Source organism: Gallus gallus, chromosome 1 (genome assembly GCF_016699485.2).
Source record: "Gallus gallus isolate bGalGal1 chromosome 1, bGalGal1.mat.broiler.GRCg7b, whole genome shotgun sequence".
Taxonomy (NCBI): domain Eukaryota; kingdom Metazoa; phylum Chordata; class Aves; order Galliformes; family Phasianidae; genus Gallus; species Gallus gallus.
Window position 1 is genome coordinate 111,479,099 of NC_052532.1, and position 25,408 is coordinate 111,504,506.

The 25,408-nt window shown below is 51.5% G+C and overlaps 2 protein-coding genes and 1 long non-coding RNA gene across 3 annotated transcripts; all 3 read left to right on the forward strand.

Moving 5' to 3' along the window:
* The first annotated feature begins 1,943 nt into the window (after positions 1 to 1,943).
* LOC121107617 (maestro heat-like repeat-containing protein family member 2A) lies at positions 1,944 to 4,163 on the forward strand. The gene is made up of 6 exons (XM_040652946.1): positions 1,944 to 2,095; positions 2,252 to 2,350; positions 2,512 to 2,663; positions 3,028 to 3,103; positions 3,715 to 3,806; positions 4,089 to 4,163. The coding sequence occupies exons 1-6, from the start codon at positions 1,951 to 1,953 to the stop codon at positions 4,161 to 4,163; spliced, it is 639 nt and encodes a 212-aa protein (XP_040508880.1). The 5' UTR covers positions 1,944 to 1,950.
* A 111-nt stretch (positions 4,164 to 4,274) lies between these two features.
* LOC121109082 lies at positions 4,275 to 4,983 on the forward strand. The gene is made up of 3 exons (XR_005843904.1): positions 4,275 to 4,389; positions 4,479 to 4,552; positions 4,871 to 4,983. It is a non-coding gene; the product is annotated as an uncharacterized LOC121109082 (long non-coding RNA).
* A 1,953-nt stretch (positions 4,984 to 6,936) lies between these two features.
* Positions 6,937 to 11,908, forward strand: LOC425311 (maestro heat-like repeat-containing protein family member 2B). Its single transcript, XM_025152578.2, has 14 exons — positions 6,937 to 7,020; positions 7,557 to 7,597; positions 7,721 to 7,763; positions 7,886 to 8,041; positions 8,263 to 8,385; positions 8,688 to 8,767; positions 9,176 to 9,311; positions 9,428 to 9,517; positions 9,918 to 10,004; positions 10,182 to 10,305; positions 10,507 to 10,616; positions 11,078 to 11,230; positions 11,487 to 11,643; positions 11,784 to 11,908. The coding sequence occupies exons 1-14, from the start codon at positions 6,937 to 6,939 to the stop codon at positions 11,801 to 11,803; spliced, it is 1,404 nt and encodes a 467-aa protein (XP_025008346.2). The 3' UTR covers positions 11,804 to 11,908.
* Positions 11,909 to 25,408: the final 13,500 nt, after the last annotated feature.

The window sequence follows — 25,408 nt, forward strand, 5'->3', positions numbered from 1 at the left end:
AATGACTTACTCTTAGGGATGCACTGATCTTAAGCTCCAATATATAGGAGGCAGAGGAGGTTCTGTTAGCACACGTTTACCCAACGGTGAGATTAAGACACAACAGGTCAAATGGTAGCCTGACCCGCTTTATTATAAGTCCCAGTTGCTTAGGAATATGGGGAAGGAAAGATGGGCAATGGAAGAGAGATAAATGCAAGGAGCCTTTGTAGAAAGCAAGAGAGATGGTCACCACTGTGGATCCAGCATGGTTTGTAGTATGTCCTTTGATCTCAGGATCTCATCCCACTCGCTGCGGGAGATGGGAGAAAGCCAGGAATCTTTGCAGCAAGCAGGCCCGGGGGGGGGTTCTTCCAAAGAGGTTTCTTCCCCTCAGGTAATTCTTCCATCAAAGGTTGCTTTCTTTGGGAGTTCTTCTCCCCAGTCCTTAGTTTAGAGACGGCCTTGTATCCCAGTTTCTCAGTTTTTTTTTCCTTTCCCTCTTTCCTCTCTGTTAGTGTAGCACATCTGGCCCTGTCTGATGTTCTGCCATTTCCTCATGGCAGCCTCTCATGACTCTACTTCAATGCCAACAAGCGGATGGTGGACTTTTTGTTGGATCAGATGCAATGGAGTCTCCTTACTGTCTCTGACACGTGTCCCTGGAAGACAGCAAAGCTCTCTGGAGAGGTTGTCTGTGCAGCAAATGGGGGCCGCAGTGCCTCCCGGCATGGAGTCCCCAGTCACTAAGTCAGTGCCAGGCAATGGCACCCGGCAGCTGCTCCCTGGCAGGGGCTCTCCCCCTCCTGCTGAGGTGATTCCCTGCTTCGGCATAGAACATGTCCACCCCAGAGCCGAGTGCGTCACAAAAACATGCCGTGTTTTGGGGCCCAGCAAGGTTGCCCAGCATGCAGCCTGGTCCCCAGCCCAGGGCACGTCATTCTCTGCGAGGTGACATTCCTCAGTGTGATGTCACAGTTGTTGCCTCCTACACCCCTGTGGCAGCGGTGGGAGCGGTGGCTCAGTCTCTTGTGAGGCCCGCAGGAAGAGGACCCAGAGAGAGCATTGCGTCTATCTGGAGGTATCCTGCTGTGATGGAGCGGCTGAGAGCCCTTCGAGGTGAGGTCCCTCCACCTCTCTGGACACCATGGTGCTGCCCGAGCACATGTGTGCCTCTGGTGTCTGTTTAGGACGTGCCATCAGCACCGTCCTTGCTCTGCTGAGTGCAGCTGCCCACCGTGGTTTCTCCAGTACCCCAGCAAGGGGAAGGCTCTCTCCCCTCGCCCCGCCAACCACACATGTGCCGGCACAGCCCACCCCACGCTGTGGGGCTGGAGGAGCGTTCCTCCCAGAGCTGGCCGGATGCTCGGCCCTGGCTCCAAGCAACACCAGCGGCAGCTGCTCTGCTCTTTCCTTCCAGGTCTCTTTGCCTGTGTGGGCTGCGTGCCCGGAGGTACACGTCGCAGGGCCAGAGGCAGGGTGGCAAGCCCTGTCCCTGCCTGTGCCGTGACTTTGCTGCTGCAGCGCCTGCAAGACAGCGAGGTGAGCTGGGGACATCCAACCACCAGTCCTTGCCCTGGCCCAGTGCCACGGTCCCGTGGGTGCCAGGCCCCGGCAGCACACTGGCATGGCGGGCAGCTCCCCGGGAAGAAGGGCAAAGCAAAACGGGACTGATCTCTGTCCCCAGGGTGACCGAGCGCAGGCGTACTGCGAGCTGGAGCACGTCCTGCAGGAAGGTGACAGCCGCCCCGCCGTGCGGAGTGCTGAACCGGCTGCTGGCTGAGGTGTCCCAGGACCTGACAGCAGCCCAGGTGAGGGGTCACTCCCAAAGGCAAAGGGAGCCGCCTGCCCGCGCTGGTGTTCTGCTGGCAGACGGCGGTGGCTTAGCCCTTCCAAGGGAAGGCCTCAGGCAGTCTCCTGTGCCGTGTGTCACCAGTGACTTTTTTTCAGGGCGTGCCGGACAGCGTGAGGATGGCTGCCAGCAATGTCCTGGTGGCTCTGGCCCGGACACACTTCACCTTGGTGATGGCCGAGCTCCAGGGCCACCTGAAGGCCGTGGGGGAGATGTCGAAGGAGTTTGTGCTCGTCACCCTGAGCAAACTGTTCACCAGCTACGGTAGAGTGCCCTCAGCTTCCTAACGTCTACGACAACCGGGGAAAGGGGTCTCTCCCCTCCGTGCGTGATCTGCGTTGAGCTGGGGGATGCAGGGCTGCAGCCCCTCCTCCCTCGCTGCTGGGGCTCTGACCGCGGCCCTCTCCTTCCCCTCTGCAGCTCCACAGTGCATCTCCTTCGTGTGGCTGACGCTGGCCGGCCTGCGCAGTGTGGTGAGCTGGGTGAGAGGCGGCCGGACCCTGCGCATTGCTTGTGCTGGTGAGTGCCGGCCCCAGAGCAGGGGGGCTCGGGATAGCCCTTGCACCTCGCCCTGCTGCAGGCTCTCACGGGCTCCCTTTTCTCTCAGTCTCTCAGCTTTTTCTTTTCTTTTTTTTTTTTTAAGTAATTATTCGTTATTTTTTTGTTTTGTGTTTCTTCAGTTGTGAAACAATGGCTGGAAGGAGTCAAGGTTCACTTGTGCTCTGGAAAGCAATGCCCCTGGCCTGCCATGGAGAGCGAGCGGATCTACCAGAATCTTTCCCAGCTCTTCTGCTCTGTGCTGAGGCACTGGCAGGACTGCAAGGAGGAAAAGGTGAGCACTGCTGCGTTCCCAGCCCGGGATGGCAGGGGGGACATCCGTGTCGGCAGCTCTGTCTGTGCCCAGCGGGCTGAGAGCAGAAGGGTGACGAGAGGGAGTGGGCTGGCTCTGCAAAGGGCCCCAAACTGGCTTTGTGCTGTGGGCTGGATCTCCCTGCCAGGAAGCAGCCGCGTGTCACAGCGCTGCGGCAGGGATAGCTGGGGATGAGGGCGTGGGGAAAAGCTCCCTGCCCTCCAGAGTGAGCCCATCTCCTGCTGGGCCACGGGGGTATGGGGAAGGGGAAGGGAAAGAGAAAGCCCTCCTGTAGGAAGGGCAGACCTTCAGTCTTTGATGCTGGGCCTCTGCCATCCCTCTCCAGGACAAACAGGCCGTCCTCGGGGCTGTGGCTACCATGATTGGCTGTCCTCCTGCAAGAGGAGCGGCCCCGAGAGCACGTTTGGGAGCAGCTCCTCTGGCTCGTGCACCCTGTATCAGGAGGTCCAAGACACCTGCAGGGGGACCAAGGTGAGATGTTGTGCAGGGCTCAGCATGGACGTGGGGCTCGTGCAAGTGCCACGGGGGGTCAGTGGGATGCAGGGAGGAGCCGGGAGCCCTTGGGAAAGAAGGTAATAGGCGTCCAAGGGAGGTCTGAGGCTTCCTGAGCTCTTCCGCAAGGAAGGAACAACCCGGACAGGAGCCAGAAGGGAGCCAGGAGTCACTGGGGCCCCATCCCCTGGGGCTTGCGAGGCTTCACCACCACCATCACCACCACCACCGTGGAGCTCTGGGTGCCTGAGGAGCTCTGTGCTAAAGGCCAGGGAGACCACGTCCACTTTACATCTGATGGGGCAGAAGAGGGCTGCTGGGTGGGAAATGCCTGCAACCGATGCCCAAACAGGGCTCGGCTGAGAGCAGAGGGACTCTCTGGTGCTGCTGGGAGGCGGGGACAAACCAGAACGCCTGTGCGGGAGCTCTCCCAGCGGACAAACCATTGGGAATCAGTTTCTCCGCTCCCAAGTGGCTAGATGTGGCTTCAGCCCTTTCTTCCTCTCCTGGTCTCTTGCAGAGCCTCAATATCTTCCTGGAGGCCTTAGAGGGAGTTCAATCTGTCATCCGAAGGACAAGTTTCTGGCCATCACCAGTGCTGTGTTCTACCAGGTGAGGGGAGCCCATCCTTGCGCCCAAGGCAGTTTCCCTCTTGGCTAAGTCTCAGGAGGACTCAAAGCTCCGAGCCTCTGCCAGCTGCTCAGCCTTAGCTCCTGCATGCCCGTGGCTGCTCCGGAGCCATGTGTGTGCCCCCAGGGATGCTGTGGGTCAGGCTGTGTTTTGTCTGCATGTCCTCTTACTGAGTGTGCCAGGGGAGACGAGAGCTGGCAGCACAGTTTTCTTTTCCATCCTCGATACCGATGCAATTTTCTCCAATGGACCTTGTTCCCACAGCTCTCTGATGACACCAAGGAGCACAGCGAGGCTGACAGAGCAGAGCTGACCCACTGCATCCCTGCTGCAGGGTAAGGAGAGGAGCTCGTGCATTGCTTGGTGGTGCCCTGGCCAAAACCTCTCTCACAAACCTCCGGAATGGGTTGCGAGTTTCTGGCTAACACAGTGCGGGATTTCCTCCCCGCAGCCCGGATCTGCCCAGAGGAAACGGTCCAGTTTCTGCAGTCACAGCTGGGCGCTGACAAGGAGGCTGGACGCGTGGCAGCCCTGGGTCTGCTCGGTGCTCTGGCTCGCTCTGATGGTCAGTAGGGTCAGAGGGTTGGGACTTCCCGGGATCCCTTTTGCCATCTGGGCTGTGCCTCCATGCATGCTTCTGCGCATCTCTTGCAGAGCCCGTGATGGCAAAGAAGCTGCCCCAGGTTGTGGAGGCTGTGCAGTGTCTGTGCAGCGACCCCAGGACCCAGGTGAGCTGATTTGGGAAAGGAAAGCGCTGCCGGGGTGGTGCTGCTGCTGCCAGAACAGGCAGGGCTGGGGTGCCCAGGGAAGTGCTTTGGGCAGCGACCACATGGTCGTGATGGCTTCTGCGGGGAGAGCAGTCAGGCCCCTGTGCTGTGCATGGAAAGTGCACAGCCTGGTGCTAAGGCCTGGCCCTCGCCTGAGGAGCCAAGGCTCCTCCTCTTCTCTTGTTGTCTCTGCTCATGCCCAAAGGGCTGCCCCAACGAGTAGGTGGCTTCCCTTGCCTTCTGAGCAGGAAAATCAAACCCACAATTGACTCCTGACAGGTGAGGAGGGCCATTCTGCGCTTCATCAAGGATGTGCTCAGTGCTAACGCCCGGAGCTGCTCAGCCTGGGATGTGGTGGGGCACATCTTCAGTGAGTTCAGCCGCACCGCAGGGAAGAAGGGTAAGGACACTGGGCAGCATCTTCCGTTGGAGGACCCGTGCGGCTCAGAGGCTGGCACGAAGCACCGGTGGGGCCACACCTGAGCCTCCTGAGAGGCTCCTGAGAACTAAGAGGAACCGGTGTTCCAACAACACTGTTGTGCAGGCAGCCGGAGACCTTTCTGCCCAGAAGCCCGGGAAGAAGGAGCTCTCCAAGAGCTGTGTATGGACATCCTGGGGTCACTGGACGTCTCTGTGAGAGGGATGACCAAAGTAAGTCACAGTCTGCCCCGCTGCCGCTCCTTGACTTCACACCCACGTGCTCCTCATCCCCTTCCAACACCCCCGGTCTCTCCTCCAATGTGCTCTAAAGCACACAAGACTCAGGGGAATTCACAGAGTCCTCTTCATCTCTGAGCGGAGGCAGGAATGCTGACATGCTCAACCCGCCTCGTTCCCTACAGCTCCTGTGGCCACGGCTGCTGTTGTACGTGGTGCCAGCCCAGTACACCGGCATGCTGATCCCGGTCTCCCGCTGTGTCCAAGCGCTGGCTGAGAGAGGGGACCTGATGGTGCGGGAGGTAGAAGACCTGGATCCCCATTTCCTCAGCTCCATGTTTTCAAGGTAGGAGCAGAAACTCCACCGGTGAGCTCTGTTGACCTGTGTTAGCACCCAGAAGGGACAGCGGAGGCGTGTGTGGCAGGGCACGTCGTGTCTGTGTCTTACTCAGCCCTTCTTTCTCCCCACAGGCCCACTGCTGACTCCCCAGACACTGCTGGCACGCCTGTTGGTGAGTAGATGCTCCAGAGGCCGGTGCCATGAGGCCCCGAGGTGGAAGCAGCATGGCTGAGTGTGCCAGTGCCTGCCTCACCCGTGGGGATGCCTTTCTCTTCCCGGTCTTGCAGCACCATGGGCAAAGCTGCTGGCTGCTCCTTGCCCTCCAGGGCAGAGCCAAGCTGCTTCCCTCCTGGGAGAAGCTGCTGCTCTTGCTGCAGACGTGACCCTGCTTCTCCTCGCTCTTGCTCAGGTGGTGGCAGGGAGCCCTTTTTGCAGGCAGCGAACTCCAAGCCGCTGCCTTGCTCCTCATGCAAAACCTCCACAGCAAGATCCACAGAGCTGTGGGGGCCACGTGGGCCTCTGAGATCCCCCTGCTGCTGCAGTGCCTCGAAGGTACAGTGCTGGTGGGGAGGGAGGGGCGGAGGCAGGGAAGGCGGGGGAGTGAAAATGGAGCTCTGCAGCGTGGTAGAGGGGAAGCGTTGCCTGCGGCCCCACGCTTGCTCTGCTGCTGTTCCCGTTCCAGGGAGACAGCACTGAGGCCCGGGGACCTTTCCCCCCGGGGGTCTGCCCATTCCAGGGCACGGATGGGCGCTTCACGTCCCCTCAGACAGCAGTCTTGGAGCAGTTCTGTGTCCTGCTGGGACAGTGTTTGTGGGGAGGGACAGGTCATTGTGAAGGGTGTGCGGGTCCCAGCTTGGCAGTGCCGAGTGCCCAGGCAAACCTGGTTTGCAGCAGCTCTTCTTCTGTGGCTTGATCCCAAGCAAGGGTCTTTTGCTTCTTGTTGCTCTACAGGGAAAGATGAGAGCTTCCCAGACTCTGCAAGGTGGGAGCAGCGCCTACTAAAGGTACAGCATTGCTGGAAGGCACGGTGCAGAGAAGCATCTGCCTGTCTCAAGGAGCCCCGTTCCCATATGGGACAGGAACAGCCCTCAAATGCTGCTGCGGAGCGGCTGCACGCCTTGGTGCTGCTGCCTCTTCCTCTTTGCCCCCCAAGTCCATGGGGGTTCCTAGGAGGAGAGCGGCAGGCAGCTTTAAGGCAGGGAATGCTGCGGGGAGCTGGGAGAGGGACTGTTCTTCCAGTCACCTCTCTCCAGAAGGTTGCGGCGACGTGGCAATGTGGGAAGAGGCAAAGGGCAAGGAAACATTGGCTTCTGTTCCCCAACAGTTCCTGAGGGCATCATTGGACACCATGGAGGATGAGGCCTGGACCAAGGGCCTGAGCTGCGAGCTGAGCCGGTGGCTGAGCAGCTCTGCCAGCAGCTCTGGAGAAAAGGTGGGTTCCCCCCGGCTCTACGCAGCGGTGCAGCCGCAGGTGCTCAACTGGGGCAGGGGCTGCGGGTGGTGCTCTGCTCACACGGGCGGCTCACGCTGCTTCCCTGGCCCGTGCCCCCCAGAAGGCCTTTCCCTGCAAACTGCCTGGGGGTGGCTAAAGCTCGGCCCTGCAGCTGCTCTCAGCATCTCCCAGGGAGCGTGGGTCCTTCCCACCCGGCCCTCTCCCAGCAGGTCAGGCTGCTGCCACATCTCAGCTTCTTCCTTTCCTCCCCATCCCTTCTCTTCCCTTCCCATGCAGTCTTTCCTGTACAAGGCTCTGGGGACAGTGCTGGGAGCTTGTACGGAAGTCCTCCACATCCAAGAGAAGCTTCTGCAACACCTGGAGGAAGCAAACGCGGAGGAGCCATCTGAGGCCCAGGTGAGGTCTCCTCCCAGCCAGCTTCTGCCAGCATCCCCGGTCTGTCCCTTGGGCAGAGCGCTTCTCCTGGCCCTGCTCCGAGCCTTTCGATCTCCTCACTGCTGCACTGTTTCCCTCAGGCGAGGACCAGCCCGGCCACTGTGGCTGGCCGCCCGCGCCAGTAGGTTCAGGCCTGCGCCAACTGCCCCTTGTTCTTTTGTGCAGGGAATGATCTCTCTTCTCAGCCATGCTGCTGAGAGCAACTTCCACACAGCCCTGGACACGCTCACCATGTTTGCGTCAGGCTGTGCAAAGGCCAAAATGGGAGGAGTTCCAGACGCAAGAAGGTGAAGCATTACGCATTTCCATCGTGGCTTTCTGCTGCCTTATTTTCACTTGGGAGCCCAGGTGCATTGTGGGGCACCAGGGGCTGCTGAGCGAGTGTCTCAAGGCATTTCTCCCCACACAGATGGAGCTGGACAGCAGAAGAGCTCAGGCCACCCGCAGCGCTCTCATCCTCGCCCATGGCAGCTTGGCACTGCGTGCCTCCAAGGAACAGCTGCTCGCCCGCCTGGAGGGAGACATCGTGGGCAACATCCTGCTGCTCTACAGCTGCAGCTGCCGGGTGAGAGCTCGTAGCGTGCCAGGCTGTCTGAGCACCCAGCTGCAGCCCCTCCACGTGGGGGGACGCTGAGATGGGCCTTCTCTTTCCAAAGGTCCCTCGGGGACTGGTTTGTGCTCAGAGGAAGATGCAAGCCCTTCCCTTAGCATTGCCCCCACGTGTTCCCCTTGCAGCCCTTGGCCCTTTCCGCAGTTCAAAGAATGTTCTTCTCTCTTGGGCCTCAGGACCTGCAGAACACGCTTGCGCTGGTGCAGAGCATCACTGACTTCAGCTCTGCCTTCCAAGCTGTGGGTGACTCGGCCTGCTTTAACCCCTCCTTGAAGGGCAAGCTGCTGGAGATCCTGACGGTGAGTGCCTAGAGCCAGAGCTGTCTGCAGTGGAGTTTTGGGCTGTGCCATGAGACTCGGTTCCCCGGAGCCGTACAGGTCTCCCTCAGCCACACGTCTCCCGCTGGTGGGGACCTTGTGTGCTGGCAGGCAGCGGCAGGGCAGCGGCTAGGTTCACCAGCTGTGCAGCTGCTGCATCCTGCACTGCCTCCGTGAGAAATGTGGGAGTGATGGGGCTGGTGTGTGGCCGTCGTGTCTGTCTTTGGGCTGGGTGGAAGAGCTCTCACGTGCCCACTTTGGCAGTGTTTCTCTGGTACTTGCAGGAGTTGCTGAAGAAGTATTACTTGGGCACCCCTGTCTCCCCAGTGCCCCTCAAGGTGGTTCTGGCCCTGGAGCAGTTGAGGTAAGTAAGGGTGGGAGCCTCTGGGGTTGCAAGGCAGGATGGTGGACCCCCTTCTGGGTAGCTCCCGAAGCCCTGGAGGGGGCAGGGGGGAGGGAGTCACTTCTACAGGAGAGATGGCTGGGCTGCTGTGCCCAGCGAAGCTGAGGTTCTGGGAAGGAGAAAGGCCCTGGTGCTCCTGTCCCCTGGCAGGGAAGAGAAGGGAGACCTGGTGTCTCCTTCCCATCAGAGCAGGAGGTGGTTCACTGATGCCGGGGAGATGCTGGCACTGAAGACAGCGCTCAGCAGCACAGGCTGGGGATGTTGGCTTTGCAGCTGTCCATTAGAAGAAACTCTGATGTTGTCTGAACCAGCCTGGCGAGCACTGCTAAAGGCCCTTTCTGCTTTCTCTTCCTTTATTCCTCCTGTCAGCAAGCTGAAGCCCTCTTTAGGAACCAAGGACATGTGTGACATGCTGAGTCTGTGCTGCAAGAATGTTGTGTTGCACCCTTCAGCAAAGATGATGATGAAGATCAGGAAGTCACAGCAAGCAGCTCAGTACCTGCAGGTAACCTGCCGTGACTTTCACGGCCACCTCTCGGTTGGAGCCCTTCCTCAGCACACACAACCTATGCTCTGGCAGCAGCCGTGATGCCACAGCTCAGTGCCCTCTTCTGCTTTCAGCTTCTGCAAACGTCACTGAAAGCTCTGGGCCGGCTCATGGTGGTCCTGCTCGAGACAGAGACCAGTGGCTTCTTCCAGAACATAGTCCATGTGAGTACACGTGGGGCAAGGGAGAAAGCATGGCGCCTGTCGATAGCGGAGACAGAGATCTGGGGACTGAGAGGATGATGAGAGGGGGAGAAATCTCCTGCTGACGTGCCAGCTCACTGTGAGCTCAGAAATGGGCAGAGAAATGGGCCCTGCAGGGGGAAAGGCAGGAGCCAGCCCCTGGCAGGCCACAGCCAAGGAAAAGCTCCTGGGTTAGGAGGCAGGAGTGTCTGCAGAGAGCGGGGGCAGCAGTGCCGGTGCTCAGCGAGGTGGGGGGCCGCGTGGAGCCACAGGGCAGGCCCTGAGGGAAAGTGCTGGGAAATGAGGGATGGGGAGAGGGCTGGCATGAAGGGAAAGAAAAGATGTCCGCAGAGAGACAGATGCTCTGCCCCACGTCTTGCAGAGATCCATGACGTCAGACAACATGTGGGAGCGCAAGAGGGCCCTGCAGATCTGCTCCCAGCTGCTGGCTGCTTGTGAAGAGCGTGGAGTGAGTAAAGAGCCCCACCACATGCCCCTGCTCCCTCCCCAGTGCTCCTCAGCAGGAAGGCGAGCTCTGCCCAGCCGTGCGTGCTGTGCCACCCACCGTGTGGGGAAGGCATAGGTGGGAGAAGCTAGGGAGACCTGGGGCTGCCTACAGCTTTTTTCCTGCCTCTGGCCCCTGCAGAGAGGAGATGCCTGCAAGCACTTTGGCTCCTTGGTGGGATTGCTGGCGCCTCTGACGTGTGACCCCATGCCCACATCCCGCCAGCTGGCTGTCACCTGTCTGAGCTCTCTTCTCCGAATCCAAGGTGAGTAGAGTGGCGTGCGCCAGCCCTCTGCTCTCCTCCGCAGCACTACCAGAACCCCACGGGCTGGGCCCAGTTTACGGGAGGAAGAGGCACTGTGCGCAGCTCTCTTCTTCTCTCCACCCTGTTCTCTGTCTCTCCCATGTGGAAAGCAGTTCTGTTTCTGGAAGCATGACTTCCCTTTTCTCCCTGTGCTCTTTCCAGCCAAGGCGACCAACAGAGTCATCCAGACAGGAGACATCGGGAGCCTGTGTGTGGGGCTGAATGACTGCAGCACCATCCGTCAGCTCCAGACCTCTTCCAAAATCGCACGGGTAAGTGGACCGAAAAAGGGGTGGTAGGATCTCAGTGCGTAGGCTTTTGCACGTCCCTCTGCTCCCCCCAGCCTCTCACACCATCTCCAGAATGAGCTGTCACCCTGAGATCACTTTTCTCAGCAAGCAGCCGGAGGCACTGAGCTATGTCTGGCCTTAAGGCACCCAGTGCAAGGAGCTGATTCTATGATGTGTGTGTGCGTGTGTGTGTGCGTGTGTGTGAGACTGTGGCTGCTGGGAGGTAGGCTTTGCATGTAAGCAAACACCACGGGTGGAGAAGCTGAGAGAAGGCTCAACCCCCTTACGTATTAATAGCGGGGTATGGACCGCAGGAGCATTGTGATTGCTGCCTGAATGACCGGCAAGCTGCTGAACTAAGAATGCCCTCAAGACTGCTTTCTGTTTTGAAGAGCTGCCGCAGAGCAGTGATGGGATCTCTCCTGCTTCTCATTTCTCTGCAGATTGTGTACAGGAACTTCCCCCTGGAAGACACCGTCGACTTCATGATGGCCATCAAGGACACCTTCCGGAAGGCCAAAGGAATGCGTGTGCGTGCTGCTGGGAGGTGGATGATCACCCTTCTGCAGATGTATGGAAAGGACATCTGTCGGGACGTAAGAGACTTTCTTCCACGTGTCTTGGACTTTTGCTGGCTGCTGCACTACGGCTTGTGCCATTTGCCTCAGGTGCTACAGAAGCACAAGCAGAGCGCACAGCCAGGGCTTGGTTAGAGTGGCTGGTGTGAAATTTAGGCTTAGGCCTTGGCAGCATGTCAAGGGAGCAGGCAGTGCTCATGTGCTGAATGTCCACAGTTAAGCCCTGCAGAGTCAAGGATGCAGCCAGTCATTCTTTCTCCCCTTCTTCTTTCAGGTGCCACTGACCAACTACATCCTGCGCAGCTGCACGTCGTCGCCGCAGCACAGCACGTTCATGCCATTCCTGTCCCAGGCGGTGGTCATCCTCACCCGCTGTCAGGCAGACATCACGACTGACAGCTTCTTTCCGGCTGCTTTGAGCCCACAGACAGGTACTGGCACTCCTGCCACTGCAGTTATAGCTTGCCTCTGCTAGAGGGATCCCGGGAGGAAGCAGCTTTTCTTTCTTGCTCTCAAAGTCTGTTTGAGGCAAAAATTGCTCAGTCATGACTTGTGACTTTCCTTTTTCTAGTGAGACATGGAGGAAAATAAGAGAGTTTTGTCTTCAATGGTGGAGCCAGGAGAAGAAAAAACAAGAGGAAAAATGAAAAAGGAGAAAGGAGAAAAGAAAAAAGGAATGGGAGGAAAAGAGAGGAGAGGGAGGAGGAGAGGGGGAGGGAAAGGGGAGCAACAATAGTGGGAAGGAAAAAGGGAAAGAGAAAGGGATATTTAAAAAGTAAGGAGAGGGAAGGGGAGGGGGGGAAGGGAGAAGAGGGGAGGAGAAGGGATGGGAGGGGAAGGGAGGGGGGGGAGGGGAGGGGATGGGTGGAGAGGAGAGCAGAGGAGAGGGAGAGGAGAGGAGAGGAGAGGAGAGGAGAGGAGAGGAGAGGAGAGGAGAGGAGAGGAGAGGAGAGGAGAGGAGAGGAGAGGAGAGGAGAGGAGAGGAGAGGAGAGGAGAGGAGAGGAGAGGAGAGGAGAGGAGAGGAGAGGAGAGGAGAGGAGGGGAGAGGAGGGGAGAGGAGGGGAGAGGAGGGGAGAGGAGGGGAGAGGAGGGGAGAGGAGGGGAGAGCAGAGAGCAGAGAAGGGAAGAGAAGAGCAGAGAAGAGCAGAGAAGAGCAGAGCAGAGCAGAGCAGAGAAGAGAAGAGAAGAGAAGAGAAGAGAAGAGAAGAGAAGAGAAGAGAAGAGAAGAGAAGAGAAGAGAAGAGAAGAGAAGAGAAGAGAAGAGAAGAGAAGAGAAGAGAAGAGAAGAGAAGAGAAGAGAAGAGAAGAGAAGGGGAAGGGAGGGGAGAGGGAAAGGGGAGCAAAATGATTGGGAAGGCAAAAGGGAATGAACAAAAGGGATATTTAAAAGGAGAGGAGAGGAGAGGAGAGGAGAGGAGAGGAGAGGAGAGGAGAGGAGAGGAGAGGAGAGGAGAGGAGAGGAGAGGAGAGGAGAGGAGAGGAGAGGAGAGGAGAGGAGAGGAGAGGAGAGGAGAGGAGAGGAGAGGAGAGGAGAGGAGAGGAGAGGAGAGGAGAGGAGAGGAGAGGAGAGGAGAGGAAGAGAAAGAAAGAGAGCAGAGCAGAGCAGAGCAGAGCAGAGCAGAGCAGAGCAGAGAAGAGAAGAGAAGAGAAGAGAAGAGAAGAGAAGAGAAGAGAAGAGAAGAGAAGAGAAGAGAAGAGAAGAGAAGAGAAGAGAAGAGAAGAGAAGAGGATTAGCTAAAAAAAGTTGTATTATTTCTCTTGAAAAATTAAATGCCAGAATACTGGCTAAGAAGTGAAAAGAGTATTTTATTTATTTATTTATTTATTATTTATGTCTTCATGGTAATAGCTGCTGTCTGTTCTCCATACCAGTTACAGAATCACAGTATCACCAAATGTCTGGGTTTGGAAGGAACCTTGCAAGATCATCTAGTCCAATCCCCCTCGCTCCCCCCTGCCTTAGAAGGAACACCTTGATTAGGTCACACAGGAACGTGTCCAGCAGGTTTTGAATGTCTCCAGAGAAGGAGACCCCACCACCTCCCTGGGCAGCCCGTTGCAGTGTTCTGTTACCCTCACCATGAAGAAGTTTCTTCTCATATTTTTGTGGAAACTCCTATGTTCCAGCTTGCAGCCATTACCCCTTGTCCTATCACTGGTTGTCTCTGAGAAGAGCCTGGCTCCATCCTCCTGATGCACACACCCTTTGCATATTTATAAACATTAATGAGGCCACCTCTCAGTCTCCTCTCCTCCAAGCTAAAGAGATCCAGCTCCCTCAGCCTTTCCTGGTAAGGGAGATGCTCCAGTCCCTTCATCATCTTTGTGGCTCTGCGCTGGACTCTCTCAAGCAGTTCCCTGTCCTTCTTGAACGGAGGGGCCCAGAACTGGACATAATACTGCAGATGCGATCTCACCAGGGCAGAGTAGAGGGGGAGGAGAACCTCTTTTGACCTACTAACCCCACTCCTTCTAAAACACCCCAGGATGCCACTGGCCTTCTTGCAGTGCTGGCTTATGGTCACTCTGCTGTCCACCAGGACCGCCAGGTCCCTTTTCCCCGCGCTGCTCTCCAACAGGTCAGTCCCCAACCTATACTGGTACCTGGTGTTGTTCTTGCCCAGATACAAGTCTCTACGCTTGCCCTTGTTGTATCTCATCTCATTTCTCCCTGCCCAACTCTCCAGCCTATCTAGGTCTTGCTGGGTGGCAGCACAGCCTTCTAGCGTGTCAGCCACTTCTCCCCGTTTTGTCTCATCAGCAAGCTTGCTAACAGCGCACTCTACTCCCTCATCCAAGTCACTGGAGAATATAGCGAATAGTACTGGTCCCAGTACCGACAGGCCTCCACCTACACTCATCTGTCCCACTGACCACAACTCTCTGGCTTCTTTCCTTCAGCTGGTTCGCAGTCCCCCTCACTACTCGATCGTCCACCCCACCTTCCTCAGTTTAGCTGCGAGGATGCTGGGGGAGACGGTGTCAAATGCTCTCCTAAAATCAAGATAGACCACTTCCACTTCTCTATGTTATGGAATACTTCTTTGATCAATTTGGGTCAACTGTCCTGTCTGTGTCTCCTGCTGACCTCCTGCCTATCCTCAGAGAGGGCTGACCGTTGTGGGGGAGTGGGAAAGCCTTAATGTAATGTGAGAAGAAAATCTTGTTTGCCAGTGGTCGGTGTTTAAAGAAGAGACAGAGGGGTTCTGCTAAAGTAACTTTATTTCAAATAAAGAGTGGACTCACAGATCTAAATTCCCCCGGAATCCCTCAAAAATTCTAGAAGATAGAACCCCTTTTATTCCCCAACTCCTGGGCGCATGAGGCCCCCTTTACCCACTGACCTTCCCAGTTCACCTACCCAATCATACATCCTATGCCTGACTATCTCCATGGCAGCCTTCATCAAACTTCTTTTTCTAAATTCGAATTGGTTCTCTCAAAGAACTTAGCAACTTTGTTAAGCAAGACTATTTACAAGGTCCCCTTCAGAAGCTGAGTGGCATCTTGGTTGTGTAAAGACAACCCACTGGCCCTGTCAACTGTAAGTACTGTTCAGTCATAGACAAAATACTGCTGTGTTAGCAAAGTTGCCTTAGCCACTGTACAAACCACAGAACAATATGGGCTGCTATTAAGAAAGTGAATTCCAACCCGGCCAGACCCAGTATAATTATTAATGGGCTGCAGAGGTTGTATAATGCAGCCTTACCAAGGGATACCCTAAAAATACATTACTTTTTTGCTAATGAATCAACAGTCCATCCTGTCTGCCACCTACACAGTGCTGAGTTGTCCAAAATACAGGACCCTTCCATGGGCCATGGCTGCTGTTGGCCTTAGCTGTGCTTCTTCCACCTGCCTTGGGTGGGTTGTTGCAAGGGAGCACCAGGGTGTGAGACAGAGTATGCGTATCACAGAATCATAGAATGGCCTGGGTTGATAAGGACCACAACGATCATCTAGTTTCAACCCCCCAGCTATGTGCAGGGTCGCCAACCACCAGACCAGGCTGCCCAGAGCCACATCCAGCCTGGCCTTGAATGCATCCAGGGATGAGGCATCCACAACGTCCTTGGGCAACCTGTTCCAGTGTGTCACTGCCCTCTGTGTGAAAAAATTCCTCCTAATATCTAACCTGATGGAGACGGTCTCTAGCCGCCCCTCCTCTCATCTAAGGTCTCATGACCTAAAGGCAGTTGAAATGGTGGGAATTTTTGTTTTGATATCAAGACTAGGGGGTCTGTGGCTACTACTGTTGCTTTTAGAGAGGCAACTGGGGGTCTGAAATGCTAGAGCACAGACACAGACACTACGGTAGAGAGCTTGGCATGGCAATTAAGGAGATATAGAAGAAAAAAGTACAGGAGTTGTTTGGCCAACTGCCTTCTCACAGTTCAAGACCTAAAGCTCTTTCACCAAGTCTTAGCACATCCACTAACAAATCAGTTTTGAACTACTCAGTAAGTCCTGTCAAATCTAATCAAAGCCAGTAGAGAGGCAATATGGACTTCATCTTTCACATTTGCATATGGTTTTTCAAACGGGAAGATTGTGAGGTCAATCAACATATATGGCCTGTTTATTTTTAGCCTTGCAGTACTGCAATTGCATTGGTTACTCCAGAATCATAATTTGGGGTGGCCACTATTGTTTTGCAAAGACTGAGGGACAGGATCAAGGGACTAAGTGTACCTGCAGGAAATTAATCTGAACTCTAGGCAGAGTGCAAACGGGATGGGATGTCCTCTTCTTTCTCACTCCTGGCTCAAAGCTAGCTATAAGCAGTTAATTAAAGGCACATCTTCACAGTAATGAGAACACTGTGGGGGACATGCTGTGGACCCAGAGTATCTATCCCCCTGTGCTGGAGCTAGTTAAGCATCTTCCTAAGCTCCAGAACAGAGCAAAACAAAACGCAATGCTTGTGAGACAGCCTAAGCACCGTGTTTTGAAGGAACAAAAAACTTGCAAGACCACATCAAGTTCTCAACCAGTAAGTAACTGCAAGCTGAGAGGAGAGAAAAGAATTTCCTTTGCTGGCCAGAAAGCCATTTATAAATCAGAATTAGACAATGAGACATTTACAAAAAGATAAACTCAGGCATTTCATTCCCTATCAGGAGAACCAAATAAGGTTGAAGAAGCTGAAATTAATCTGCATTTATCATCTTCTGGTATTAGGGCTGTCAGGGTAACCTGCTTTTATGTAATTGAACTAATAGCTGTGGTTTATTAAGATCATTAAATCAGTGCTGTCTAGTAAACTTTCCTTTTATCTCACGTCACCTTGTCTGCCCTGGAGAAAAGAAATGGTTTCCTAGAAGCGCATCCTTCCGCATCATACACGAATTGGGTGACAGGCCCTGACACAGGGTGATCCAGGGCTCCACAATGATTGTTTTAATGGCAAGGAGGAAGCTGCTGTTCTTAATGAACAGTATAATAGTTATCACTGTACTGCTGCACTTCGGCTAGCAATAGCTGCAAAGAATCCTTTGACGGTACAGACACCCCCAATTCACAGTACTGTTGTTAATCTTGCAGGCGTAAGATGCGGCTGAAACAAACAAAAAGTGCAGCACGATCTGCTTTGCCAAAGGGAGTCTCAAAGCAAATGAAGATTTTGTATTATTGGCTTGTTTGATGGGAAAGGATTACAAGGGGAAAACACCTACTTGTGTTGTGCCTCTGCCACCGTGATGAGTCTGCAGTTTTCAGGCCTGCAGTTTGCACAGAATGCATTATTACAGTAGACTCTACACTAGGAAAGAGGGCTGGGTATGCTTGAGGCACTGCATGGCAAGCAACATGTACTCAAAGAAGTATCAGAGGGGAAAGAAAAGGAAATACAGACCTGAGGAGTGCTATCTTTTCTCAGTATGTTAGCTGAGGTCCCTAACCATTCACATCTATATCCATAGCAGCAGTTAGTGAAATCCTCAGATCCTTCTGATGCTGCCTATCTTTCCCAGCTTTAACTGTCCCTGCTGCCAAGGTGTATTCTACATCCCCCACAGCTAAGCTGATTTCTGTTTTTTATAAGTCCCAGTTATTTACTTCCTCAACCAGGGATGCCATACAAAGGGTATGTAGGTACAGACTAATGTAAAGAAGTGGTAGGATGTAGAAATAAAAGCATGTGAGAATAAAATAGCTGTGTAAGCCATGAGTAGAATACACAAGAAAGAGGAAACAAAACTCCTGACTTCAAAGGATTGGAGCATGTGTTTTGAATGACAGGTCCACAAAGATGCAAAAACTGAGGCAGAGGTGGAGGACAGCATTAGGAAACTACTTGCTTATCTGAATGCCATGCATATTGGGCCCACCTAAAAACTCTGAGGGACAGTTCTGCCAACGTTCATCCATAGCCCCACATAAAAGAATTGCTGAGGGTAGGCTTCTACACTACCACATCTCTTTCCTCACCCAACTTCATTTCCCTTGCTCCTTTCTCTACACAATGGTATGTTTTGCATGAGCAGGAGAGAGAGATACAGTGTCCTCACCACAGCAGGGTGGTTATGCTGATTTACATTTAGCTGCATCCCAGCACATCTATGGTGACTGCCAGAGCTTTGTCAGAGGGAGCTGCTCCTGTTCCCAGGGGAATTCACTGCATCCCACCTCCGGCTCTGTTGGGATGCATGGGAGTCCTTATTCCTGGGTGGTAGATGCTGTTTCTCCTGTTGCCCTTTGTGTTGATAGCCGTAGTCATTTTGTGCATTACCAAGCTGCCAGTCACTAGCAAATGTATTTTCAGAAACAGACCCAGAAAACTTCCACATTCTAAATATTAGTGTTGTGTCAGTGAAATGCTGTAATTATGGTCTAGCAGTGCTGACCCAAAAGCCCCTTGCAAAGAATTCCACCAATAACTGTTTACCAGTTCATTTGTTGTGAAGTTTGCCTCCACGCTTAGCAGCGAACTCCAGGAACCAGTCAATACCTTATTAGGTTTCTGTACATTAGACACAAAAAACACAGTTGCTTCACTAACGTAGCTAAATATAAAAAGGTAATGCACTGTGAAGCCTTTTATTCTGATGGCCACAATAATGACAAAGAGTGAAATTATGGTCACGCCAAACAAAATGCCATTTACAGCAGCCTTGACAATGTTTTTCATGTCACTTACTTTGATTAAAGGTTTTTCAGTGGAACTGCTGCCAGAACTTTTGTTCTCTGAAAGAGCTAATATTGATATAGCCTAAAAATGCCTTTTCTGCAAAGTGTTACGATTGCTCAAAAGCCTAAATGTAGAGCATCCCAATGAGACAAGCTTCTCTGATTTGTCATGCTGGTGAAAGAAGTTTCAGAACATAAATCACACATCCTTTAAGGACCTTGCTGAATCAATGCCTAACTACGTACATTTAAGAAGCTTTGTCACTGCCAAAGTTACAGATTTCACAGACTAACAGGCCAGAAGAAGACCTGGCCAAATGCAGATGATGAAAATCCTAGTGATTCTTGGTTCCCCTTGCCTGATACCCAGAAGACCTCATCCTCCGTTTCTGGTCACTGGCCCATGTTGCCCTATGGGTCTAATACTGTGGCCCTATGAAGTTATCTTCCTACAGAAATATCTTTACTGCTGGATGCTCTACCTATAGCCTGCAAGCAGATGGTTTGGAAGGTGGGAACTTGGGCAGCATTGCCCTTCCTGCTGTAAGTGAAGATCAGGTTGTGACCACCTGAGGAACCTGAACATCCATAAATCTGTGTGTCCTGATGACATGCATCCCAGAGCCCTCAGAGAACTGCTTGACATAGTCACCAAGCCACTCTCGATGATACTTGAAAAGTCATAGCAGTCAGGCAAAGTCCCTAGTAACTGGAAAAAAAGGCAACATCACACCCATTTTTAAGAAGGGTAGAAAGGATTACCCAGGGAGCTATCAGTCTGTAAGCCTCAGCTCAGTGCTGAGGAATATCATGAAATAGATCCTCCTGAAAGCTATGCTAATAAGGCATGTGGAAGACAGGGAGGAGATATGCAATAACCAGCATGGCTTCACCAACAGCAGATCCTTCCTGACCAACATTGTCACTTTCTATGATGGAGTAACTGTCCATCAGTAGACAAGGAAAGAGCCACTGATCTCATCTATCTGGACTTCAGTAAGGCTTCTGACACTGTCCCCCACAGCATTCTTCCCTCCAAATTGGAAAGATATGGATTTGATAGGTGGACTGTTTGATGGATCAGGAACTGACTGCCATCCAGGCAGGCTCAAGCAGTGGGCCCAGATGAACCTCATGAGGTTGAACAAAGCCAAGTGCAGGGTCTTGCACCTGGGTCATGTTAAACCCTCCTACCAGTATAAGCTCGGAGATGTAAGGATGGAACATAGTCCTGACAAAAAGGACTTGGGGGTACTGGTGGATGGCAAGCTGGACATGAGCCAGCAATGTGCCCTTACAGCCCAGAAAGCCAATTGTGACCTGGGTTGCATCAAAAGAAGTGTGGTCAGGAGAGCGAGGGAGGTGAAGCTGCCCCTCTGCTCTGTACTGGTGAGGCCTCACCTGGAGTACTGCATACAGATGGGGAGTCCTCAGCACAGGAGGGATGTGGACCTGTTGGAGAGTGTGCAAAGGAGGGCCACAAAAATGATCCAAGGGATGAAACACCTCCCCTGCAAGGTCAGGCTGAGAGAGTTGAAGATGTTCAGCCTGGAGAAGAGAAGGCTCTGGGAGTGGCCTTTCAGTACCTAAAAGGGAGCTGTAAGAAAGAAGGGGACAGACTCTTTAGCAGGGTCTGTTGTGACAGAAAAAAGGAAAATTGTTTCAAACTAAAAGAGAGGAGATTTATACTGGATTTAAGGAAGAAGTTTTTTACAGTAAGGGCGGTAAGGCACTGGCAAAGGTTGCCCAGGGAGATAGTGGAAGCCCCATCCTCAAAGACATTCAAAGTCAGGCTGGATCAGACTCTGAGCAGTATGACTAAGCTGTAGATGTCCCTGTTTACTGCAGGGGAGTTGGGCTAGATGACCTTTAAGGATCCCTTCCGACTCAAATGATTCTATGATATTTTTTTCAGAGATCATAGCTTGCACCTTCAGTCTCTGTATAAGACTTATCATTATCTATGCTCTTCATAGAATCATAAAATGGCTTAAGATGGAAAGGAACTTTAAGCCCACCTACCCCAACCCCTGCCATGGGCAGGGCTGCTCACCACCAGCTCAGGCTGCCCAGGACCCCATCCAACCTGGCCTTGAGCGTCTCCAGGGATGGAGCACCACAGCTGCTCTGGGCAGCTGTGCCAGTGCCTCACTGCATGCTCAGCAAAAAGTTTCCCCAGCATCTAATCTAAATCTCTCTTCTTTCAGTCTAAAACCGTTTCACCTTGTCCTATCACTATCTATCAGTCTTGTGTCCCAGTCATGTAATAAAAACTAAAACAGACAAACTTATCTATATGTTGTTTCATACTGGGCAGTGACGTGTCCAAATGCTATTCATGCCAAATCAGAAGTAGCTTAACTCCTTTTGGATGTATTTGCTTTCCACTGGACAAGAATTTTTCTTCATTAGCTATGATGATTTTTAGATATGTCTTACCTGCAGAAAGATATTCCTAGTTTCAAGCACAATCTCCCATTGTTTTCTTTCTTTTCCTGATCTTTTTCTTTCTTTTCTTTCTTTTTTTCACCTCTGAGTATATCACTGATGGCAAATGTGTTTGTGAGCAGGCCTGTCAAGTCAGCTGAGGGCTGCTATAGCATGGCAGAATAAGAAGCCTACATTGAATCAGAAGCAAATTGAGGAAATTATCTTTATTAGTGCCAACCCCTGATGTCTCTGGGCAGGGTGAGTGTGCCTGTGTGCACTTCCCATGGAGCTCGCTGCTCTCCACAGGTCACCTGCAGACTGAACGCCTCATGGGACTGCTCCTGAGGTGCAAAGGAAGACCTCACAGTGCTAAATAACAGGCTTGGATTTCCTTTAAATCCTGAATCAAAACATGGCCTAAGAGCAAAATGTGCCCTACAAATTCACGTTCAAAAACAGTTTCCCTTTCTGTATGCATCATCCTCTATGTGGATACACTGCAGATTCTTCCTTTTATACTAGATGCAGGTTTGAGTTAATCCAGTTTTCCCTGGGTAACACTCCAGAGCAACAATTCCAGTTTCCAGACTGTTCACATTTGCATGGCTTTGTCTTTCACCAGAAGGGAAGGGAGACCACAGTTCTTACCACAAGCACCTATACAGCTCCGTCAGTGAAACAGCTTGCACAGAGCAGAGTTCGGAGTGGAAAAGCTGGCTGTGAATAGTAAGGTTGTTCATTAAGGAAAAACCTAGTGGAGAAAACTCGTGCCCAGATTTAATGAAAAGTTAATGAAACACGTGGAAGATCCCTCTGATCTGCAGCTCATTTTGAACAGAAGCTGAACTCAAACAGGTGCATCTGAGGTTTTTGATAAATGTTTCATAGGTATTTGTGCATAACCCCAGAACTGGGAGGCAGCAAGGGACCTAGCAGTTAAACTGTGAGGTGCACAGAGAGAACCAGGATAGTGGGATGGAAGAAAGGTCCTTTCATGTTTTTAAATGAGAAAGAGAATGCTAATAAGAAAGTGGCTTTTTAATTTACTATTCTTTGTCTATCAGCTATTACCTCTGAGTAAATTAGCTGGTAATTAGTTGAAGGAAAGTCAAATATAATTAAGATACACTGAAGTACATGATCCTATTTACGGTATTGCTACTACAAGATTAGAACTAAAATGTTGGCTTACATTTTGCAATCTATTGTTTGTCTTTAAAGCTTGCTTGCGTTATTCATGTTAAGTCTGGCCTGCACATTAGTCATTATAGTATAGAAAAGAAACAGGTAATGTGTGCAACACAGCTCAGTCCTCATTTTGACAGTAAATACATTAGCAAGTCAGTTTGCTGTAGTTGGCTGACATCTAGAAAAGAGGGTGGAAATCTTTAATGCCATCAAATACTCAGATACTGCAAAACAAAGAGACACTGCAATTGAATTTGTTCTGAAGTTTATACTATCATGTAACATAACCCAAACCAAACTGCAGTGCTGAATACTTAAGAGTTTACAATTGCTTTTTCAGCTATATGTGTAAATTATAAATGCCTGTTTCTTTTCCAGACTGTGTAGTTAATGAGACTCTATCTGCTTGGAAACAGACTTGTCTGTTTAGAGAGGCAAGCTGTGTGTGAAACACAAATGGATAACCAACAGGCTCACAGCTCTGGAAGTAACACTTCCTGACAGCGCTGGGACAGCACTGCTTTAGCTGGGAGAAGGCAGTCAGAGTCGCTTATGCAACATAATATGCCCTGGCTGCCTTAGCATGTGAGGGATTTTTCCCTGCTTCACCAACCCCAGTGAAAGAGCCATCCATTAGAAAAGCACTTCCCAGCAGCCTCATTCCTGCCTGTGTCTTACCGTTGTGTCATGTCTCAGGCACATCAGGTGCATCTTTTTCTTGAAGATGCTCAGTAAAACTCAGTCATTTGTTAGCTCTAATTAGCCTGGAAGTAGCAGGAAATGCTGAGCTGATAGAAAGCAGCAGTGCAGACTACAAAACCTTGTAAAATATTCATCTCTGGTTTCTACAGTGTGCTCTGTATATAGTATTAAAGAGCAACTTGAGTCCATACAGATCTTTTGTCTACATGTTGCAGAAGCTTCCAGAATAAAATGTCCACTGTCTTAGGAAGGAGAGAGTTCCATATGTGGCATTATGGCCTTCTATTTCTCCAGTCTCTATAAAACACAGACCTAGATCTGGACTTACGCAGGGCTGCCTTCCCACTTTCAGCTTAGCTTTGATAAAAACAACACTACAGATGATGGCTTTATTCTGCATACTAGAAAGCTGAAAAGTAAAACTCAAAAGAAATCAAAGGATGGGAGGAAGAAATGGGAATGAGCAGCTGCTTTGAGAGTGGGGCCAGATCTGCTCAGCAGCACCCTGCAACTCCCTCAGGAGCTTTTCTCCAGAGGCTTCCACCCCAAATCCCCCCCCCCCCCCCCGAGTGCTTCACATTGCAGGGCTCCTGGCTGCCTCTTGGGCAGAACAGATAGGTACCCGATTTCATGTTTTCTTTCCTCTTCTTAAAGTTCTCTGTTGCCTGCTGGCAATTATTTGCTGCTTCCAGACAGGCTTTGTAAAGCCATGATACCACTGGGGAGTTGCTGGTAGAGCAGCCTCAAAAGCGTTGCTGACCTGATTGCAAAGTATCATATTAACAAAACAGGACTTTTTTTCCCCCTTGCTCAGCCCACTAGTAGAGTTTCTGCTCAATCACTCCATGTGTGTGGGAGAGCAATCCAGACGCTGCTGCATTACTCACTGGTCTGAATATGGAAAGTGTTTCCATATGTTTTTTATAATGTGTGTGTACACATTACAAACTGAACTTTTAAATCAGATGCTTTGAACTTCTAACAGTGATAAGGGATCAGAATTAGACTGTCTTTGTCACAGAGAGGAAAAAAAAAACGGTTTTAGCTTACTGACATCTAATTTTTTTCCTTGGTTTTTACACCAACATTTTTGATGGACACATCAGCCTAGATAAAGGAGATGATAACAGCCAAGTTAGCACAAATAACAGATCTATTGAGACTTGAAAGCATTACTGCGGTCTCTCTTCTTTCCTTTCTTCATTTCAAGAAAATATTATTGTAGTGTTTATTCTCAGCCAGTTTTATTTAACTGTGATATCAGATGCCTGAGATTCAGATATTATCAATTCATTCATATAGTTATCCTAAATACAAAGGAAGCAAAGGAAGCATTTAGGTACTCTAAATGAATATGTTTAATTACCTTCAGCCAATCTGAATAAAGCAGGACCACATGACAGGCAATGAATTTTTCACTGACTCAACTTTATCTGTTGTCACAGAACATTCTTGGGATGACACGAAGAAATACCACCGCTGTGGTCATAATTTCTAACCACTGGGAAAGCCCAGCCATCACCTACAAGTGCACTATCTGTCACAGCTCCTTGAGATTATGCAATGTGACTTGAGACAGTAGTGGACAAGAATAAGAACTTAAAAAAATATTGCACATACCTCCAGTTTGCTCCAGTTAAGAACTGGGAAGCCTCTTCAAAATATTTTCTATTATGGCTGAGGAGAAATGGTAATGAAAGATGAATAAACTGATCCACAGATTCTATCAGGTCATATCAGACTTCATTAACAGTGTAGCACAAATGGGCAACTCTGACATGGAGAGAAACTTAGAATCATAGAATCACAGAATGGCTTGGATTAGGCTTTGCTGGGCTGCATGCAGCCCATTGGCCACAGGTTTGACATGTCTGGTCTGGTCCTTGATTTTCACCCACAAGCACTTGACCTGATTGTGGTTGTATCTCAGAGGCAGTTCTTCCCACTCTATACCCCCCCTAACATAGAGGGTAACTCCTCTGCCCCTCACTGCCTGCCTTGTCTAATAAGTGTGTAGCCCTCAATCATCATGCATCAGTCATGTGAATCATGCCACCACATCTGTGATCACAATTAGGTAAGAATTGTGCCATGGCTTTCAGCTATTCCTGCTTATTATCTAGGTTGTGTGGACTGCTGTAGAGGCACTTCAGTCTGGCTATTGGCAAGGTTACCTTTTCTGAGGAGTCCTTGCAAGATCCCCTGGGACAATTCAGAGGTATTCCCTCACTGTTTCCTAAATTGATAACATCCTCTGGCCTTTCTCTGTCACATAGAACTCTATCCCCTTCCCCTATCAAATCATTTTTCCCAGAACATTTTTTGCTCCATCTTCTCAGCTGTACTCCATCTGATGCCCACATAACCTTGTCTCTCAAAGGCCTGTCCAAGGTCACTGCACTCAAAGCCTTGATCATGATGCCATCCACTCAGCCAGTCATTTATCTCGCCCGATCTCTTCCTTCTTTCTGGGTCCCAGATGCCAATCAGGAGAACAGAGGAGAACACTACTTTCACTCTTGATCCATTTATTGTCTTTCCAAGGTATGCAAATTCTCTTTTAAATATTCTTCAGTTTCCTTGTTGCATTCTCCTGAGATCTAGCTTCAGTGAGAATGAGTGGATAGTAGTCATCCTGTTTTATAAGATTCGGTAGTCTCTTCTTGATGTCTCTAACACGCATCCTTGGCACACAGCAAACCTGTCTGAAGAGGTTATCTGGGTGGCAAATGGGGATTTCAGTG